At 38.7% G+C, this 16,237-nt stretch overlaps 1 protein-coding gene across 6 annotated transcripts in view; it reads right to left on the reverse strand.

Annotated features, from left to right (window-relative positions):
* Positions 1 to 16,237, reverse strand: part of KIF16B (kinesin family member 16B) — a 139,637-nt gene that overhangs the window by 111,042 nt on the left and 12,358 nt on the right. For all 6 annotated transcript variants that reach the window (XR_009963267.1, XM_062610921.1, XM_062610903.1 and 3 more), the window contains exons 2-7: positions 12,598 to 12,667; positions 11,482 to 11,595; positions 7,240 to 7,356; positions 2,570 to 2,667; positions 1,885 to 1,994; positions 1,117 to 1,259 (exon numbers count right to left, since the gene is read on the reverse strand). Coding sequence is in view for 5 of the 6 variants with exons in the window: in XM_062610921.1 (XP_062466905.1) it covers positions 1,117 to 1,259; positions 1,885 to 1,994; positions 2,570 to 2,667; positions 7,240 to 7,356; positions 11,482 to 11,595; positions 12,598 to 12,667 (652 nt within the window). In the remaining variant the exon portion in view is untranslated. The remainder of the gene's footprint in view (positions 1 to 1,116; positions 1,260 to 1,884; positions 1,995 to 2,569; positions 2,668 to 7,239; positions 7,357 to 11,481; positions 11,596 to 12,597; positions 12,668 to 16,237) is intronic.

Raw genomic sequence — 16,237 nt, forward strand, 5'->3', positions numbered from 1 at the left:
TTTCTAGCCACTTATGGACATACACCAACTGTGAACTGGTACTTACGTGATGCATAGTGAACATGTGCTGCATTCGTTTTATTAAGCTTTCAACATATTATATTTAGCTTTCAACAAGCTATAATATACACAGATGCATTTACACTCGCTTTCTCCCCTGCCTCCAAGTTCTAGTAAGTAGCAATTGCAATTTTGTTCTACAATTTTAACTAAGGCTTCTGCCTAATATTTATCTTAATTCATATAAATCAACACAGATTACCCTATTCCAAACTTCCTTCTACTTTTATAGTATAACAGTGGAACAAAACCTTTTGCTGCCTGCCACTCGTCCTCTCCAGAAAGCCCTGCAATGAGCATCTCATCATTAGCAAACAGCACAGCATTTTGTGTGTCTGTAATTCTGGTAGCGGGGAGACATGAAAAGTTCCATCAGAAGAGCAAACCACCTCCACATTACCTTCCCTTCATCTAGCAGGTTATCCATGGACTGCCTAAAAGCCCTCTCCAAAACAATGAAGAGCATGAATCATTAGAAAATGAGTGTACTCCATCCAGATCACTATTCCCTTGGAAAAAGTGGTAAATCTCTCCATTATTCCATCAGTATAAAACAAAGAATATAAAGAGGTTTCCAACAATAACAGATGAAGACTCAGCAAGAAAACACTCAGAAAACATTTCTACACTTTACAATTTGGGCCATGGAGACAGATTTTCCCATAAACCTTGGAGAACACCAGAGCATAAAATATAGCCCATGTTCAGATCTGGATGGTCTCACCCAACAGGCTCCTCACCCATTCCTGTCACAGCAGTATCATGAAGCACGCCAGTACTGGTCACTGTTATCCAGCCTAAAGTCCCAACAGTTATCTCCTCAAAATCTATTAAATATTTTAAGTAATCACATGACACTGCAAATTTTAAATATTATAATCACCGATAAATGTATTTATAACTCTCAAAACAGTATTTTCTACACTTTCAACTTTCTTGATCACAACATAGTCATTATCTACCCATACTTGCCTACTTGACAACCTTATTTTTTAATTGCCATTATGAATTATTGAATTTAAGCACATATTAAGACAGAGGCTTTAGTTTTGTTACCTGAGTGAAGTTGATTGTGAAAATGGCATGCGACCTGCTACTGACATCATTCATTCCAGTTGCAGCCGTCGTTCTATTTATATTTCCTGCGTCCATAAGCTCCTCTACATCACCATAGTTTTGCACTAAATGTTTAGACAAATCTGAAGAAAAGCAGAGTGTTACAGCACGCTCGTATGTGCACTTGACTGTCTTCAGAAAAAAAGATTCCAATCACCCTCACTACTGCAAAGTATTGCTGCAATTAGGGTTTATTGTCATACTTCATTATCACTTATGGAAAGGAATGAGGCCTCATGTGAACAATGGACCACTTACACGTTTACAGTAAATTAATAAAAAAACATGCAATCTTACTAAAGTACTTAGTGCAATAACATAAGCATAATCCCTCAAGAGACAAACCTTCCCTGGTAGAGGACAGATTAAGACAATTAGATCTTAATAGGTTTTTTCCACGCAAACATTAAAGATTTACAAATTATAGTCAACAAATTCTTAAAACCAATTGCATCTCTTAACATTATTTAAAAACGTGTTAGAAATTTACAAATAAAAACTGTACATGTATAATAATCTTAGAATTGGGAAAGCGAGTGTGGGTACAAAATAAGAGGCTATTCTCCTTTAGTGCTTTTATATCAAAGCACTGTATGCATCATCATTTATATGTTAAAATATAAAAATACCCTGTGCAATTAGACACCACATTTTAGAACATAAAAAGGTAATAAAATATCCAGTGCTAAACACTAAAAGTGTTTTTACCCTCAACATAGGGCCCTTCTTTTGGATGTTCTCGTATTCGTAGATTATTGGTTTTTGATGACTTCCGTCTCAGAAGATCTCTCACACGTTCATTATAAATTTCCAAATAACTGAAAGAAAAAGCATTAGAAAATCGCTGACTGATTCAAGAGTCTCTCAAAAAAGGAAATCCATGTTAATGCTGTGTTTGAAAGCAAGATGCCTGGAGAAGCAAAGAGATGGCCCTGCCCATGGCAGGGGGGTTGGAACTAGATGATCTTAAGGTCCTTTCCAACCCTAACTATTCTATGATAATAGACCCGAAGACAGTAATGACTACAGTGCACTGGTATAAGGGAAAAGGCAAAAAAAGCAAGAAGCAAGCAGAAAAGAAGAAGCCATTGGCAAGATCAGGATCGCTTAATGTCAGCCTGAAATAAAGGATAACAATAAGGAAGACGCTGACCAGTAGCAAAGGCATCTTCACTATCATTTAAATAAAGCAAAATGCACAGCTATTGTATTGGATTTAGAACTATTGTGCATTTTTACTATGACTGCCAACAAAAAAATCAATTATAGGACTGAGGCCAAGCACAGAAATCCATTTGGAAGACACACGTTTCTCCCAGAGATAAAGTGAACAAAGTGGCTGTAACTGAAACTAGTTTGATAACCAGCAAACTATCAACATGTCAAGACCTACCTGACTTCTGTTCGAAAGGATGCCTCATTCCGCTTTGTTTTCTCACTTATTTTGCTGAATAATCCTTCACAGATTCGAGGTATTAAACCAGCATCACCCTAGAATAACAACAGCCCTTACTTCCAAGGGTATATATGCACACATATACATTTTAAAAAAGTAAAACACAAGATCAGTAGTTGAGAGAGTTCCAATATCCAGGAAAAGGGGGAGAAATCAAAACCTTTCAGCAAATCCTCTCTTGCCCTTTATTTAACTGCAGTCACCTTGCCCCTGTAATCCTTCTGTGTGCTGGATTCTCAAATTCTTTGCTATTGGGATATATTTTGCCCCCGTCATGTAGTCCAAATAATTCCAACTGCTGAAAGCAGAAACTGGCTCCTCAGAGCAACATATGCACTGCCTTATCTCAACGTTACCTTTTCTAACTTCTATCTCATTTCACTACGGACTTGGCAACATCTGCAGAAAATGGGACAAGAGCCAAATACATGCACCCTTAATCCATTCTTATTCAAAGCCCTAATCCCCAGATCACAGTTCTTCCTGTCTTGAAAGATGCAGCAGGTCCCATGGATAAATTAGCATGCAATAACAAAATTAAAACTCCACATTCACTGTATCCCACAACGCAGGCAAATTAAATTGGATATTTAATTTCCAAATGCTCAACTCTGAAGTTAGAGTTTTTATGCATTAAGTGCTCAGTTGGTTTAATGAAGCAAACTGAAAAATCACATTCCTTCTCAGAGATCCCTATGGACTATGTGGTTTACTAGCAGCGTTGTGACTATCCATTACAGGGTTCTTGTCACTTCAGCTAACACAGCAGCCAGCAGCAGCAGGATGTCATCTTCTGGGTTAAGCTGGCACTTGAAAATTCTTGAGAATTGAGCCTCATCCCAGTGAGGCTGCTGCTCCACCACTGATGTCAAACACGTCAGGCTGTGAGGCAACAGCTGACAACACTGAGATACCCAGAGACTTAGCATGCAGCTCTCCTCTTCCTTTCCAGCCAAGCAGCAAGGCAGTAAATCAAAGCCAGGGTTTTCCGTAGAAGCAGAGAGGAGCAGGAGAATGCCATGCAGCTGTGGCCTTGGCTCACAAGAGGCTGCTTGCTCCCAGCTGCCCCATTCCCACCATGTCTGAGTAGGTATACAACTAACTATCTGCTGAGCAGAGCAAACAAAGCTCCTTAAGAGCTGAAATGAGTGAACATGGCTCCCAGGAATGAAGAGAAAGGACATACAAATATACAGATGAGCTCTGGGCTCAGAGCTGCAAACTCAGAAGTAGCTGACAAAACAGTCTGTCAGCTGTGATTTGCCTCTAGACCAAAACCACATAAGATTTGATGCGACGGACTAATTCTATGCACTGCTGAGGCAAGAAGTGTTCTTGCTTAGAGTTAAGGCCCTTGCAATTAAGCAAGAGGCAAATGAGGACAAACCAGACCAAACATCCAATATAAGCACAGCTCAAGGCTCGAGGCACCCAGGAGTTTGCCTGGTGGGAGTTTACATATACCAGGCAGCATAAAAACCATGAAGACAGTGGACTGCCCTGAAGCACACTCTTCTGGCAAACATTTCTCCTCTCCTCTGAACCCCACATAAAATCTGACCCTTTCTGCCCAAGCTCATTCCATTCTGCGCCCATGCTGGTCCCCTCTGTTCCCGTTCTTCAGTTTCCCCTGCATTCTCTGTCCCAGCAATCTTCTTCCAGGTGTCATTTCTGAGCTCCTCTTCCTCTTTCCTTTGTCCAGATATAATTTCTGATTCATGGTGCAGTCTCTTCTTTTTTTAATCATACTCTATCCCTCCATTTTGCCCTTTTCCAGCTTCTTCCTCCTCTTAATCAGAGCCCTCCCCAACCAGGGTTAGTTTGAAATAATAATCTATTCTCTCCTCCTATCACACCTAGCCCTTCACCTGAGCATACCTTGGTTTAAAAAGAATAACTCCTAGATTAAGGGAGAAACTTGCAGTTAATGTCGCTTTTTCTGAGAGGGTTGCCTTTAGTAACAGAGGAGCTGCTCTTGCCAATACGTATCAATCTCTACCTCTAGGTAAAGATTCAGGGTTCAATGTTGGAAATTCCCACACACATTTTATTTCATTAAGTTTTTTTTTAAACACGGGAAAAGGAAAAAGACTTTTCTTTCATCTCATGCTTGGAAACACCTGAATAGTTTTAATTAAAGCTTAAGGAAAAAACATGAAAGATCCATCACAAAGTTTTAGGCAAGTCATTAGTGTCTGACATAATCTAGCAACTGCAAAGAGAGTCTTAAAACAGGAAATACTAGCTTTAATTGAGTAACTTCAACCATAGCAATACAGTGATGAGAAAGGAAGAACACATTGTTCCAAGCATATTTATCAGTAAAATGTACATCTTACAGAACGTACATTCTCTATTAGAAACTATATTTAAACATTTTCACCCTTTTCACCCCCTACAGCTCCAGGGCAGGATCAACTACATCACTGATGGTTTTCTTCTGGGTTAGGGTTTCCAGTCATGGAAATCTATAGAACTAAAATAAGTAGTGCACTCCAGAGCTGAATTTTCTCATGAAAAGCCTATGTTACTTCTGTGCTAATCAGAAATTGATATGTATTTCATATTTATATGACATTTTATTGCAATTTATATGTACTGTTTCTTATCCATCTACCTTGGACATAGGTAACAAATCATTCCCTTTCCTTTCTACAGCAGCCTTTCACATCTTGGAAGACTTTTTTTCCTCCACAGTCTTCCTTTCTCTGCATACACAAGTCTGATTTTCATTACAGACCGTATTTTACAGATCTCTGATCACTTCAGTATCTCTGCTCAAGACTTAACTCTAACTGGTCCACATATTTCTTGGAATTACTGCTGCCCACAGTACTGCAGAAGAATGAAGAAGCCTTCAGAGCCAAGAACAGCAGATATTGAAATCAAAGTGAAAACAGAATTCATACTCTAAGGAGAAGTAGGGAAAAAAGAAAATGCATTTCAAATTCAAGTTTTCTTACAGCACTGTAGTCTCTCTGACAGGGCCATCAATTTTCAAGCATTTAACTTGGTGGCTGAGTATATTTTATACACGTTCTGTACAAAGCCAGATTAAAGTATTTATGTCTCATGGCAAGAAGATTAGACCTTTATTATTGAATAGTGTCAAACAAACTTCAGCACCTATTCATTTGCAAAATACCTTGATGATTACAGTCATTACATATAGTAAGGCAGCCTCATAAAAATGTCACTTTTATAAATTTCTGAAACAGAAATCCACAGCTAGGTCATAAGATCTTTTCTGGTTACAAAAGTCTATTTTGTTAAGTATAAAGCTACTTATTCTGTGACAATGGAAAGGGAAAGGTTTGAAGACAGAGGCGCAAAGTGGCCAATCTTACAACATTTCAAACGTGATCTATCGAAGGACAGACAAGTGGCAATATTCCCCTTTTCAATTCTGCTGGAAGAAGACATGATGTATTTTTTCCCCATGATCAGAGAGTGAAACCTATAGAGGCTGCCTGGCAAACAGGCTTCATGAGCCAGCCTTTTTTGAACTGCTCTACTCCCAAGAGTTTAGTGGGTTCTTTCTGTCCTTGGACAGGCATGGAGATAACTGCAAGAAACTACTCCCATCCTTTACTCACAAAATGTCAAATACTCCTCCTATCACATCTTTCTCTACCAGGGTCTATACTGAAGCACTCAACAAGACTTAATCCTAAAAACTGAACTTACTGCATCATCTCACCATGGTTTGCTGAAACTTACATTTAGCTGCTCTCTCCCTCTTTGTACTCCTCACTTTTGCTAAAAGGGGTTAAGGACCTATTTTAATCTTCTGACCCTTCAAAAGAGATATATAAAACAGATCTCTTCAGAAAGGGTTGATCATTTGTGTTCTCAAAATCAGTATCTTCTTTGCTTACAAGCTGAGCATAGAAAATCAGTAATTACATTTGAAATTCTGGGGCTCGCGTCTAACATAGCAGAGCATGACTTAAACACACTTTTCCACCCAAGTATCCACCTATAAAAGAAACATTTCCTAAAACCTCTGATTACTACTAGAAGGTATGATACATGATGGGTCAGTAGTATATGGACAGGATCAGTAATTATTCCATAAGAACATGCTCTTCTAATAGCACAATTTCAATTCATTGGTGCAGAAGAAAAAAACCCACCTACTCAGTTGATGTGGGGTGAGCAGCAGACACGGTATTTCTCTAAAGCTTTTGATTCTGTTTCCCACAACCTCCTCCTAGAGGAACTGATATGTTATGGTCTTAGAAAAGTGGTCCGTGTGGTGGGTGGAGAACTGGCAACAAGCTGCACCCAGAGGGTGGTGGTAAATAGCTCCTTTTCCAACTGATTGCCCAGAGAGATGGTGGATGCACCATCCCTGAAGACATTCAAGGCCAGGCTGGAAGTGGCTCTGGGCAACCTGATCTAACTGAAGATGTCCCTGCCCACTGGACTAGATGGCCTTCGTACGTCACTTCCAACCCAAACTATTCTGAGATTCTAAGTTTCGGCTGGGCAGAATGCCGGGCCATCTTGTCTAAACCATGCTTTTGCCAAGAAAGGTTGGACCAGATAATCCTTGAGGTCCTTCCAACCTGATATTCTATGGATTCCATGACAATACAACATACCGCATTTCCCATCATGGTGTAGGACTTCCCAGATCCAGTCTGGCCATATGCAAAAACACAAGCATTATAACCTTCAAAAGCAGATTTAAGCACATCTGTACCCAGATTTTTGAAAACCTGAAAACAAAGAAATTTTTTTAAGACAACAGAAGCTTGGGGAGAAAAGTTGTCATCAGTCCAGCATGGTAAATATTAAAACAATAAACTACTGCAATATAAGCTATTGACATCAACCAATGACATTTACTAGAGGACAGGAAATTAGTACGTTGAATAAAATGTTAAATTTTACTACCATACTTAGTTTACAGCACTGCAACAATATATTTTCTACTTCTCTTTCTGATGGAGAGCTCCTTGACACAGAATGAAAAAAGTTACCTTATTTTTATAGCTCCAGTTTCTTTCAGCAATCTCAAATACTTCATTTGCTTTTCCTTACTGTTAATATCGCCTCACTTTTTGTATCTTTGCCAGCTCTCTATGTTCTGCAAATACCCAGCCCCTTCTCAAAGGAAATGTTTCAGTGATCCTGTCAGTTCCTTGGTTTGTGTTTTTGGAGGGTTTAGGTTGGTTGGTTTTGGTTTTTTTGCTTTAATCAAGTGCAAGAAAATTACTCATTTTCTCCATATTTCCTCCCTAACTGGCTTTTACATACCAATACTTCTTAGGCTGGCAAATGTGTTTTCCATATGGTAAGTGACTCTCCTTCATCAGCTAGCCCCTTAACTTTCGCACTCAACAGTTACAGACGGGTAACCACCCCTCCTCCACATCCCATTATATGGAAGTCTGCTCTCACCTAATAACTTCAGCTCTCACCAGATGCTTTCACAACCTTCCCCTGTAATATTGGCTCCTGTATCCCTCCCAGATTCCTGACCTTTCATTATCATTACCCCTCATTCCCAGTCATACCCCCACTGGCCCACTGGGCGAGGAGTAACACATTTCTCTCAATGAAAATATTAACCTGGGTCTCCAAATCCAGAGATGACTTTCAAAAATCTCATAGATGTTTCACGTTAATTTGGCTACTATTCTGCAGTATATGTGGTTTAAATTTACCAGGGTCTACAAGTCATTATTAATAGTGAATGGCACATACAGTATGATCGTACCACTCCTCCCTTGAAGGAGTGCTGGGCAATCGCTTTAATCATTAATGCTCAGTTGCAAGCATGTCTTTGGAATACTTAACTTGACCTTCCCTTGAGCAAAGGAGTTACAATGCTGTAATCAGTCATACTTCTGAAAAAGGAAGAGTATAAAGATCAGCTAAAGCACAATTTCCCTTTCACTTGTCATTTGAAAAGTGGCATCTTAGTTAATTCTCCCCCCTAAGTAACTACTCCTGTATTTCCCCCCTGCCCTTTTCCCTTTCTCTATGTCCATGTTTTTATCTCACCAAATCTTTATACACTACTGCTATGACTGCATTTTCCCTTTAAAAGATTAGTCTATACCTTGCAAAGTGATTCAAGGTAGTAGTCAGTGTTTTCTGAACACAGAGGCTTATCACACACAGCTGGAAGAAAATACATTGTCAGGATGGGACTTTGACAGAACCAAATGGCTGGGACACTGGTCTGTCACAAAAGGGCAGCAAATATCAAAATTCTATTAGTTTCTCTTCCTAGAATATAAAGTAAGTAGCTTGATTGTGAATTGCCACTCCCACTCTAATTTTTGAACACTAAACCACATCTTGCATCTAAAAGGCATATTAATGGGGCATGTAGTATTAGACAGACTCCCATCTATTATTTTTTTGCCTTTCAAATGGAAAACTATAACAATCATGAACAAAGCACACTAGGCAACCACATTAACAACAATCAAGATCAATTTTATTCCATGGCAAGATGAGTATGAATGAAAGACCTCCTTTTTCTATGCCACTGGTGCAGTAAACTGGAAATTCTGCAGCAACTTGATAAGAGCTTAACTACAGTCTTCCAATTAAATATGAAATGAATACCACCAGCAAAACAATAGCTTGTGCAGAACTTGTTTAGAAATTGCACTCCCATGGTTTGAAAACTCCTTTTGTTTTCAATGTGTTTCACCCATTGTAATTAAAGCAACACTTGACCCAGGAGCACCAATGTTTTCGTGGCTGAGCAAGCCCACATTCTTACCAGGAAGGATGAAGGAGGCAGTCTGGGGTTGTGAGACACACTGTAGTAACAGAATATTGAACGTGGACATCTAAACCATATTTAGGATTTATTGTTACCATCTTATTACTATAAACCATAAAGCTCACAGCTTAAAACAAGTAAACATTACTCAAGGCTGCTGCAGCCATCTCTATATGGACATTTTAGTTTTACTTTTTCTCTATAAACTCCTGACACGGGCAAGTGATGTTTCCTCAATCTGACCCACCCTGAAACAGGCAAAAGGGCACCAATACGGAAAAACTTAAGGAAAAAAAATTATCACTTTTATATGGAAATCAGACATATCCAATACACCTTGAATATCCATTTATACTAATTCAAGTTTCTTCCATTCTTCCAGTGAGGTCTTGTCTAACATAGCTTTCTAGAAGCATCTGAAATCACGTAAAAAGAAACTGCTATCTAAAAGATCCAAGAATTACATATTCACAAACCTAAGCCACAATTGGTACCTAAGAAGAATTTCTGTAACTACTTTATAGTACATTTTGCAGGCTTCCCCAAACATGCATTGATACATCATTAGTACTGCTTTATGGAGTTGTACTCATCTCTATCTGGAAGAATTCCAAATACAGTAATCAGTTATCGCAGAATTGTATGCATTTTCATGAAACTAAGTAATATTAAACTGAGATCCTAATCAACTTGTATGAGAAAACTTCAGGCAATCTTTTGTTGCATCTGCAGAACCACAACCAAAGTCCCAAGCTTTAACAGAGCTGAAAAATACATTATCAAACTGCTTTAATTAAAATAAATAACTTAATCTCTGCCTGGTCAGCTTCAAGCATTTGCTAAAGTTCTAGTGAAGCCACATGGCCTGAACTGCCTGCTTAAAACCATCCACTGGAAACAAGGGTTCCAATCATTGCACTCAAATACTCCTTGAATTATGGTATTTCTACATCAGTGCCCCAATAAAGGCGTAATTCTTGATGTTTCAGACAATACAGCAAAACCAGTGTTACTTGTAAGATCATCAAGAATTAATAATCCAGAAAGTTTAAGAATATACATGATCAAATGTTTGGATTCAATTCTAACCAATAACTCAGTGAAATAAAAAAGACACTTTCAGGAAAAAAGAGAACCTAACGCTTACACTGATGGTTAAATAGAAATTTCAAGTATAAATTCCCTATCAAACAATTATAGCCATTATATATAATGGCAAAGCTTGTCCTTCTCATAAATATTTTAAAATGGCTTTAATTTATTGCTTATTATTGTTAGTTTTAAATCTGAGGTTTTTTAGGATTAGCGATACCAGTCTCCCTGATCTGGGAGCTAACAGAGCACATCGAGTATATATCCAACTGCCTTACAGCACATTCAAACCCTTGCATTATTTTAAGGGGGAAAAAAAAATATTCTCGCTTGAAGCATCCCAAGTTCCACAAAAACAAAAAACAAGGTAACAATCATGAAACACTTGAACTTTACTCAATAAATTTATTTGGAAATATGAAGTAGCAAAAAAAGGTTCAATGTTCACAAGAAATGCAAGGTCACGAATAATGACCTGAATAATGCCTATAGCTCAGAGTCTGATTTTCTGTTCTGAGTGTGCAGGAAGAAAAGCAGGTTTGCCCTTTCCTAAACTGAATACTCAAAGGAGGAGACTGAACAATCTTCAATTTACACCAAGACTTTGGGACAAAAAAAAAAAACCACTCCTACTAGATAATAAAAATGTTTCTAAGTGAGTTAAAGATCTATCCTCATTTCCCAAAAGTGATGTTTTTAAAAAAGCTTTTCAAAAGCAAATTTAGTGCTCAGAGAATTCTTCTAAGTTGACCTTACAAGCCAAATCAGACAAGAGAACTAGAAAGAAGGCATTTAACCTGCTGTACTAGAAAACACAGCACTTCATGTTAGATAAGCTCGAAAGAAAAGAAAACAAAGCAGAATTCAAATTCTCAGGTACCTAGGGAATTTCTGAATTATACAAGAAGCACTTTCAAGGGAAGGATGTTTCAAAGAATGCTTTCAAGCCAAAGAAAAAAGAAAAGGAGGTGAAAAAAAATCAATTATAAACATTCAGAAAACCTACCATTTCTTGACAAACAAAGCTGGGACTTTTACTGTCTGCTGAGAAATAGGAAAAATCATAGGTAAATGTCTTAGTTCTTTCTCGTCCTGTATCTCCAGTACCACCCTCTGGTACCTATTCAAAAAATAAAGAAAAAGAGCTGGTACAGTACATCCTAATGAAGTAATTAGAAACATTTTACAACAGATAATCAGCAAGTAAATTTAACAGAAGGCTATACACACTTAGAAATCTGTATAATGACAGGTTAGCCTCTTATTCCAACAGTGAAAAAATTAACAACAGATACACTGCATCATAAAGGATAGTCACATCACAGGACAGCACAGCAGGGATTACTTGGATTTAAGCTTACTGCTCCTACCACCACAGTACATTTTTGTCACCATACTTACATTCAGTTAAATCAGCCTTGTATATGCAATTCAGATTATAATAAAGGATTACTCTATGCATATAATTAATAGGAGCCAGAAAGACCTTTGCACTGTAAATAGGATTTCATTGTGGAGCCATAATTAAAATGGTGTTACTTACGTGCTGCTTAAGGCTATTTTCATGCTCAAGACATGACAGCTAGCACTATATTTCAGCAATATGCACTGCAATCTGAATCAATCTAAACAAACTACACACTGAAACCCATTTTCACATATTTGTCATTGGAAACTATCCTGCAAAAATCTATTTGCTGTGCATGATTTCCCTTGCTGACCAAAATGTTAAAATATACCATCAAAATATGATAGCAAGTGATGGGTACTTTGGGTTTAGTTCATTATCATGGGAATTCAAGAATTCTACACATAAAGCAAAGGTTTAATAGCTACCAGGCGTGTACCTGTCTTCTATTGCTGGCTTTCATCTTCCAGCTAAGTAATGACCAGAGTGCTAACCCTTAGAAAAACCTCTGAGATACAGCCTACAGAGTAGTCTTCAGAAAACTGCTGTACAGCAAGTTAACACTTTAACCTGCTTCCCCAAAGAATTACTTCAACGTTGTATTTTAAGAGCTAAGGGCCGCTCTCCATAGTACAGTGAAGACCACTCTTTAGTCCAGTCGTATTTTGGCAGCTATTCAGTTCAGACTTCCTTCTATAAATTGTGTTTACTCACCTTTAAGTTTGTGATTGTCGTTTTGTTTTTTTCCATTGAAATAATAAACTTTGCATTAAGGTCTTTCTCCCTAAACAAAACAAAAAAAAATTAGAGAGACTTGAATATGTTAAAACAAACATCACAATCATCCGCGGTCATCTTTCCACTTGACAGGTTGCTTGCCACAGTCAACTACCAAGTGAATTCATTTCTATTTCATTTTGCTGATTGTCTGACCAATGTTTATGTATTGCTATGGGATGTAATTGAAGTACTTGGGCTTGTCTCCAAATCCCTTCAACTAGAAACAGAGCAGCAGCTTGGGGAAACCTGCTTCAGAAGTTTGACTCTGCAAGTCAGTTACGTGGTTTGCTCTTAATTTGATGTACTCTGATCCAAAGCCCAATGAACTCAATTATGTGGCTTTAAGGAACTGCGAAAGAGAATGTTACAAGATACACCCCAGCCTCTTACCACCAGCCTTGCAGCAGGAGTTCCCATTTACCCATATAGCGTAGGTAACAGGGACTAAACATTTAAACCACAAAAGAGTATTCTAAAACTCTCTTAGAAATGAGGCACTGATTGTATTTTTTGAGCACTGCTGCATCATAGCAGTGCAGGAGAGGGCTCTGCTACCAAGGGAGTGCTACACAGGTTTGTTGCTTCCCAGAACACAGCGATTCCAGGAAGAAGTCCAGTTGTGCAGCAGTGTTTTCATTCACCCAAATCTATTTCCCATCAGTTGTGTCCGTTTTCAAAACTCTCATACAAAAAGCTTAGTGTCTAAAACGAGCACATATCAACTTGCTCGCTAGAGGTGGGATTTCATTATAGTTAGTCATAAAAGTAATACCTTCAGCATAACATCTCCTGTGTTATGAAAAAAATGCACATGAAAAGAAGAGCCAGAAGAGGAGGACTACTACACACATCACACAAAACCTTGCTCCCCAAATGCTAACACACATGTCTGTTCAAAAACCATCTGCTAAGACACCCAACAAACTGGTGTGCCTGACTGGTGTGAAGGAAAGGAGAGGGCTTTAAAGCGATAAAGTGCTGCTCAACCATATTGCACAGTATCTCAGTGATTACTGGATATCTGCTTGCACCAACCAAAACTGAAAAGGAGAAACTTCCTAGTAATCGGAGACCCACATTAAGGATTTTAATGTGACATTTTCTTCCTTGTGGTGCACTGGCTCACCCAGCTCTACACTGTGACTGTGCAGCTATCCTCTACTCACATTGTTTTCCAGTAGAAATGATAAAGAAAAGCAAAATCCATTTTAAAATCTACATTAATGAATAAAGATTAGGCAAATAAAAGTGCTTATTTAAATATCATAGAATTATAGAATGGTTTGGGCTGGAAGAGATCTTAATGATCACCTAGCTCAAACTCCCCTGCCAAAGGCAGGGGGCACCTTCCACTACAGCAGGTTGCTCCAAGCCCCATCCAACCTGGCCTTGAACACTGCCAGGGATGGGGCAGACAAAGCTCCTCTGGGCAACCTGTGCCAGCGCCTCAGCACCCTCACAGTGAGAAATTTCTTCCTGTCAAATATCAATACATTCTTTCTTAAGATAATAAAATAGTTAATTGTAATGATTTGAGCATTAATTCTATGTCTGGATTTAGATTTACCATAGAAAAACATCAGAGTCATGCCTTAAGAGATGCCTTTTAGACATTTCCATGTCACCCATATTAGCTTTTACTAGGTTTTACACTTAAGAGACTGAAATCCTAACATACAGCTACGGGTAATAGATATGGTAATGGAGAAGAAGTTTTCAGTGATATTTTTAAGTAGGAAATAGATTCTGGCATCGCAGTAACACAGCCTGTAGATGGCTGCTATTCATCCTGCTTCCTCAATAGTGTCTACCTGCCTGTAACTATTTGCTCAGCAAAGGTGCCATAGGTAACATGGCCCAATTAAACGGTCTATCTTACTATGAAATGTGTTTCAAATGTTAATTTGTAACCTTCCTCTAGAAGGTTTGGGAGGACTCTCGGCAGGATGAAGTTTGAGCCAGGACTACTTTTTCTGTCTTGATGTCTTCATGCTTGAGTATGAGAGGAAATAATAACATATGTCAGTGTTTTCTTTCCCAGACATAGCCAGCTCTCCACGTTATAAAACCTAAAGGTACTAAATAATCGAAAATTGATACAAAATGTTTTAAGTCTAACACCCATACATGAACTGAGAAGCCTACAGTCATTAATTTGGGAGATAACACTGATAATATTACTAAACATTATTAAATAAGGATTTTAAAGTAAAAAATAAAACGGGGGGGGGAGAGAAAGGCCTTGTGAGGCACTAGCCAATAAAAAAAAACTATAAATAGAATTTTGGTTTTTTTGTAGGGAAAGGAATAGGGAGAGGACAATCTGAAACAGGAATACAATGATCAGAGTGAATAAACCAACCTGAGAAAAGCAAAAAGAATTAACAGGACTCAAGTGCTAAAGCTTCATTTTAATGAGACAGATAAGTATAATGTACACATAAAGGGTTTAAGAGGATCCCACAAAAAAGTAGTTGCCTGCATGATGCCAGTTATTTCCAGGCACTCAACTCAATGCAGTTCAGCAAGGGCTGAATCCCTTTCAAGTTCCACCTTAAGCAAAGTTTCAGGCTGTAAAGAGCTCTACTGCAGCACTGGCTTCCCTCCTGAGGCCTTTCAGAGCTAGGAGAACCCTACTGCAACAAACTGCTCCTCCAGCATCCATAGGAACCACTAAGCCCTACATCAGCCCAGGGACAAGCCCCACTTGCCCCTGCAAGTTCCAGCCCCCTTCCTCATCACAAAGCAACGTAAAGGGGCCAGCTGCCAAAACAAGCTCACAATTAATGCTTTCGTGATTTAAGAGACATTGCTTCCCTCCCAGCCCCAATCTGCTCACACAGCAGTGTTTAGGGACAGCCTGCAGGCTGTTCTCACTGCTGTTTCATATACCACGTGGAGTTCCGGGATCACAAGGGGAGAAAACTCATAACCCGTGATCCCATGGCCTCTAACCAAGCCACAAAGTGATCAAACAGGCAAGTTTCTTGGCACAGACACCAGGAAACATATGAGCTCACTGCTGTTATTAACTCTCTACTATTGCTAAATTCAAACAGTCACACAGCAATTAATTTCAAGAAGGACAGGGGAAAGAAGAAAAGAAAATTAAAAAAGGGGAAAAAATTTGAAAACCTACTTTGAATAATACTGACACTTCATTTTAATATAAATAACATCAACATTAGTACCAAGATATGCTTAAAAGAACTAGTATATCTGTCTTGTAATGGGACAACTTGAAACTGGCTTACTTAAGTAAAGTTACAATTACGTATCTTCACCACAATGAGAATGTGGGTCCCCCAAACTGAAGAGGATTCTGCAGTTATATCAACACACAGAAGCTTCACGGAAGAAGCTCCAACACAGATATCTCTACATCAAGTTTCTTTCTCCCCTTCCCTTATATTCCCTATTTTCAGGGCAAAGACCAGGGCAGTTTTTGCACCTCCATGGGCATCCAGTCAAAATCATACCAATGGCAGCCAAATTGTGGTAGCATCTCCAGATTTCAAGGCAACTTCCAAAGAACGCTGTTCCTTACGTCACTTACCCAGTTCCCCACAAGACT

Source organism: Pezoporus occidentalis, unplaced genomic scaffold (genome assembly GCF_034315485.1).
Source record: "Pezoporus occidentalis ecotype Australia unplaced genomic scaffold, CSIRO_AGI_Poc_V1 ctg10, whole genome shotgun sequence".
Classification (NCBI taxonomy): domain Eukaryota; kingdom Metazoa; phylum Chordata; class Aves; order Psittaciformes; family Psittacidae; genus Pezoporus; species Pezoporus occidentalis.